Raw genomic sequence first — 5,635 nt, forward strand, 5'->3', positions numbered from 1 at the left:
AGGAATATTTACATATAATTTGACGGTTTATTATGATAAATATCAAAAATCTAAAAGGTGTGCTTCATAGAGTACACACACATGAACACAGTACAGTAAGTTTTGTGGCTGTAAGTCTTTCCCTTTAAATGCTATTGAGCTTTTAAAAAAATATTTTAATGTGTATGTAACTTTAGAGACGGTCCCTACATTCACGAATATCGAACGTCCAACGTCAAACCAACTTTATCCCAGTCATGCAGTAGTGTAGGCTACTGTTGGATTTACTGAAAAGTCGTTGATACTGGCTGATTTATTTTGAGTCGGATGGGTTTTCATGCATGTCAAAGGTGAGTAACTGAAGGAATTTGTGGATAAGTGCTTTTTGTAGACGCGAACCGTTTCGAACGATTCAGTCCGATTTGGTGAACCGGTTATACCGATTCGTTCGCGAACCGGCCATCACTATACTATGGTAGCCAGGCAGGCACCGCGGGAAACATCTCTGAGAACAGCCGTGAGCAGTAGCGTGCGAGTGACAGTGAAGAAATTTCTTCCGCTCCGATGGAAATATATGACATGTAGGCTACATTTAAAGCGCCAATCCTTTTGAAACTGAGGAAAACAACGCGCCTTTAGCGCCTGCTTCACTATTACTCGTCACCATGTCAGTCAAAGCAACCGACCACCGGATCAGGTAAGCGTTTTATAACACATTTAAACGATTATTTTATTATTTCATGTCGTGTGCTGCACTTTTTATCTTAAAGCTAATTGTTAGCACTCTTCTGATAAACCTGGAAGCCTAACGTTACTGTAATGTTAGCTATGGTTAGCTAAGGAGTAATGTTAACGTTAGTACATATAATAGAGTAATTTGTGTTCTCAAGATAAGTTTTTTTTTCAGAGTCGTTTTTAAGAACGTTTTTGGTCATAGAAATGTGTTTCCGATCCAGATAGATGATTATTACACCTGTAGGTAAAGTTACACTGCAAAAAATGACATTCTTGCTAAGTGACTACAAATCTCACCCCATTGGCAGATTTGTTTGCCTCTTTTTACCATAAACGTACTTAATTCTTATGTAATTTTACATAAAACAAGACTAAGGCCCGGTTTCATTATGCCTTAGTTAAATCAGGCTATTTAAGTTGCTTTTATTAAAATGCAATAGAAAAACCATTACTGATGTGCATCATAAATCAAAACAATGGCACTGATATATTTAAAAAATTTCAGTTAAGACCGCTCAAAATTAATTTTAGTCTGGAACTAGTCTTAAACCTTGTCTGTGAAACCGGGCCTAAATAACTTAGGTCACTTTTCTTGTCAAGTAATTGTATATCGATTTAAGAAGTTTTAGATATTTTTAATAAAAACAAGACAAAACTGCTGCTTAGTAAGAATGGCACTTTTTGCAGTGTAGGTAAAAATGATCTAATGTTTTTTCTATACATTTTGTTTTAATTTCATAGCAATACTCTAACGTTATATCTTAATTTTCTTGTTGATGTTTTGTATGTCTATCTGTGGAACTTGTGCTTTGTATGTGTAAATGTTAATACAAACAATTTATTTTTAATATTTTATTTTCAGGTTCTGGGGATCTAATGCTTGTGATAATCTACAGCAGATGACCATGACAATCCAGGTATGGAAAAAACTGGACTGTTTATAATCTAAAATCTACTTTGTACGTGTTAACGTAATACAATTTATTTAAATATTTTCAGGTTCTGTGGATCGACTGCTTGTGCTAATCTACCGCAGGTGACCATAACAATCCAGGTATGGAAAAGATTGGACTGTTTATAATCTAAAATCTACATTGCCAAAGACGGACAAGTAATTTGATTCCATAGGATTGCTTTGACAGTGGCAATGAATTAAATTTGGTCTACACTGTATCATTTTCCTATAATATCCATTATTAATAATTTGTGTTGTCCTTGTGGGTCCACTGTGACTGTGCAAGATTAGTTATTGCAAAAGTAACTCTTGGGAGGTTTTGCTATAAGAAAGTAAACTGAATATAGTGTATAATGTACATAGAGATTTGCAGTTAGTCTAAGTATTTTGCTGCGACCGTTGATATCTGAAAAATAGGTTTACCTGATGACATCTAAGATGTATGTTTTTCTTTCTTTAGCAGATAACGTCAGGATTTTTAGAAGGCATATAATGACAGTGAGCGGGACCAAAACTCTGACAATCCAAGTCACCTATAGGTAGCATAAGTAATCTATATGACTCAAGTTGCTCAAATAATGTCTAGATGTGTAACGAATACCTTGCATGTACAGAGCTATGTTCTGAATCTGATATACTCCGCTTGTATTCCCACTGTCAGATGAACATTTAAAAAAATATATATTCTTGCATTTCCCCAGAATGTCTTTTTCTGTTTCATTGAAGGTACAAAATAAAGTACTGTTTTGTAATATTGCGTATTTATTTTACATGTAAAGAATTTAACAGGAAATTATTGTAGGCTTGTGACCTGAGAGTTTCATTATAGAGTCAAATAACTGCTAATTACTTTTAATTAACAGTATTGTAGGTTTTAAATGTAGCTACTTTTGGTGTATTTTAATCATATATATCTTTAATTAACTGGTAGATGTACAGACATTTGGTTTTTATTAGTAGTTTCTTAGTTATTATACATTTAAAATGTTTTTTAAACGTAAATTCCTTCGTAGATTGACAGAGAAGCTTAATAAAATTACTTAAAAATTCCTAAATTTACAGAGGTTACCCAGAAAAGAAGTTGCTTTTTAATGTATTTTGATATAATTTATCTGTTTTTACACAGTTATAATGAGCAATTATCAACAGTGCTATACTGTAATTTAACCAATTTTGACTGTAAAATTGGCTCTGTATTTTTACAGTTTATTTCATGTCATTTTGTGAAACAGTTTTTTCCCGTAATTTTACAGAAAATGTCTGGAAAATCTGCTGCCAGACTTTTTACCGTTTTTTGCAGGTCAAATGTTGCGGCTGAAAGAAGATATTATTTTTTGCATATGAAACCTATGAAACACTCATGGGTCTTCTTGAACAGTTTTAAAGAGTCCTTTGGTTGACCATCATATCTACTTTGTTTGTCTGTAAGGTGCCTATCCACTTGTTAGGTCATATCGCTAAGGAATACCGTTCCCAAGCATCCACTTGTTTCAAGTGAGTGTTCCATTTAGACAGCCATTTATGAACACTATTTATTCATATAACATATTTAAGCGAAACTGTTATCAATTCATGTGTTCACTATAGTCTACAGGCTCACGGAATCTCTGATATCAATATTATTATAATTAAAGAGTAAATAATTTGTGATTTTTAAGGTCCTACTTTGGTTTATGGAGTGTCCAACAAGTTTACGTACATACACGGTGTAAAAACACTTCCATTTCCTAATAATAGGCGGATATTATTATTATTATTATACTTCTTGACTGACTCTCAAATCATTCATTCGGCCATTCATCTGTCTAATCCCCTCCTTTCTGTCTGCCTACTCTGATCTGATTGGTCAGATGGTCTAGTCGGCTGTGATTGGTCTACCGCATGCAGTGTCGTAAATGGAACGTAGGCGGGCACGAAAATCTGACCCGGAACTGAAATTAGAATGACAGACCACTCGTTCTCGTCATTCGGAGTCGACTCCTTTTTCCCCCAAGCCAATAACTTTGTTATTCGTTACATTCACACACAGCAACATTAAACACGGCATGAAATGTAATTTTAAGGACATTGCAATATTTACTCTTTAAGAATGAAGAAAAATGAATCACTGTCTGGCCATCTGGGATTTCGTTATGGAGATAAAGGTTAGGATCGAGGTTGTTTGATAGTTTTACAGCAAGCCCATTAGTATATCTTAGCATATTTTGTCTATGGCAACTGATAGAGCGTTTGGACCTGGAAGCGGTGATGCATGATGTCACACTAAACAAACGGATAAACCATTTACAAGTGATATTCTTACACAGGACTGTGGTCAGATGACTCATGATGATTTCGGCTCGGAGGCTGTTGGGCCACAGCTCCTGGCTTTGATCTGTAACCAGGTGTCTCCCAGCGCTTTAGTGAAGTGGTCATCAACTGAGCCTGTGATGCACACTAACTTAGAGGCGGGTTCTGTGTAGATGTTCCCTAGACTGCGGCGGAAGTGTTCCTCTATCACAGGATCGCACATGGTGTTTGCTGAAGAAAACAAAGCAAAAGACTGAATAGAGACATGTGCATGTGCATCTCTGTACAAACACTATTTATGGCATGATTTAATTTATAATTTTACAGGTACATATATTTAACGCACATAAATAGGTTATTAAATAACCTACAGTATATATTTGTGATGAGTAAACACACTTCTGAAGATAAGAAAATTTACTGATTTAGTAGTATAAACAGACTACCGTTGCTCTTGTTGGCAGATGCAGAGGTGCAGCTGTGATGAGACATGTGACAGCCAGACAGACTGCATGAGCGCTTGCTCGCAGGGCCGCAGGTGATCACAGATGGACGATTCTGACATGACAAGTGCAGATTTTTTTTCTGTTTGATAAGACCAACTTTATATGGGTATACCTATTGATATTGCACTAAAAGGGCAACAACTGCTTTTGTATCAGTGTTTAAAAATCTAAAATTACAGTGAACAACATGCAGATTTAGATGTACATAAACACTAGGCTGCTTTCACTGCAGTCAGTAATGATGTGCTTGTTGGACCTTTATTGGGAATTGTTTATTCAATTCATGCTTAAAAATGTAGCTAAATAAAAGAAAAATATAGTAAATAAATCTTTATAAATGCACATTTAAAAGAAAAGAAAATTGTCAATCACGTAAAAAAACTGCCACTGGTTAGATAAGGGAGGCCACTTCCAAGACATGGAGATAAACAACGTGTAAAGCAAAATGAATATGATGACAAAGTGCAGACTCAAGCGTTTATGTACATCATTTGGCCAGTTTGCTTTTTTATAATTTTTGTCGTTTGGCTCTGTGTGACCTTGAATGCTTAATTTTCTTCCGCTCTCATTTGTTTACCTTTATAAAAAATACAGAATATAAATATAAGATCTTTTAAGATCATGAAAAAACATTCCAGTCATACTGGAGTGTTAACCTTTGAACAGTAGTCTATATATGAGCATACAGAAAGCACGTAGTGAAATCTGACCTGCTGTCGCTCCATGTTGGGTCCAGGTAACAAAGGTGTGCTCCTAGCAGAATTTGAGGTGTGCTTTGTCAATGCAAGAGGTTGATCCATCGCAAAAATGGGAAAAGGTGTGAACACATGGTGGTTTTGAAGGTGTTGAAAGGAACTGTAATTCCATGAATCCTGATTTCCAGTATTTGCATTAGGACCTCCCCTAAAAATAACATCACATGAAATCATTATGACAGAAAATATATATTTTCCTATAAAAAGCAAATGCTTTATAAGCACAGCAGGAAGCAGGCGTACAGTTGGGATGCCAGTAATCGACTCATTTTGTTCATTTGTTCATCATCATAATCACTGTCTTCGTGGTGTTTTCTCTTAGTTGGGCTCACAGGTGGAGGTCCCGAGTTCAGCCCTTGAACCCTAGATACTCCTGAGTCATCTGTTAATAAATCAATAAACATTAATCGTTCTCA

The 5,635-nt window shown here is 35.5% G+C and overlaps 1 protein-coding gene and 1 long non-coding RNA gene across 3 annotated transcripts; one reads left to right on the top strand and one right to left on the bottom strand.

Moving 5' to 3' along the window:
- The first annotated feature begins 6 nt into the window (after positions 1–6).
- On the top strand, positions 7–2,421 carry LOC130565214 (uncharacterized). Its single transcript, XR_008964345.1, has 4 exons — positions 7–676; positions 1,577–1,631; positions 1,714–1,768; positions 2,130–2,421. It is a non-coding gene; the product is annotated as an uncharacterized LOC130565214 (long non-coding RNA).
- A 114-nt stretch (positions 2,422–2,535) lies between these two features.
- Positions 2,536–5,629, bottom strand: vgll4a (vestigial-like family member 4a). 2 transcript variants are annotated; one of them, XM_057351799.1, is made up of 4 exons: positions 5,463–5,629; positions 5,175–5,367; positions 4,405–4,516; positions 2,536–4,189 (listed from the first exon to the last, which is right to left on the bottom strand). In XM_057351799.1, the coding sequence occupies exons 1-4, from the start codon at positions 5,621–5,623 to the stop codon at positions 3,993–3,995; spliced, it is 663 nt and encodes a 220-aa protein (XP_057207782.1). In that variant the 5' UTR covers positions 5,624–5,629; the 3' UTR covers positions 2,536–3,992. The 2 variants fall into 2 exon arrangements, with proteins under 2 accessions (XP_057207782.1, XP_057207781.1); XM_057351798.1 differs by having other exon boundaries at positions 4,405–4,543.
- Between the last annotated feature and the right edge of the window lie 6 nt (positions 5,630–5,635).

Source organism: Triplophysa rosa, linkage group LG14 (genome assembly GCF_024868665.1).
Source record: "Triplophysa rosa linkage group LG14, Trosa_1v2, whole genome shotgun sequence".
Classification (NCBI taxonomy): domain Eukaryota; kingdom Metazoa; phylum Chordata; class Actinopteri; order Cypriniformes; family Nemacheilidae; genus Triplophysa; species Triplophysa rosa.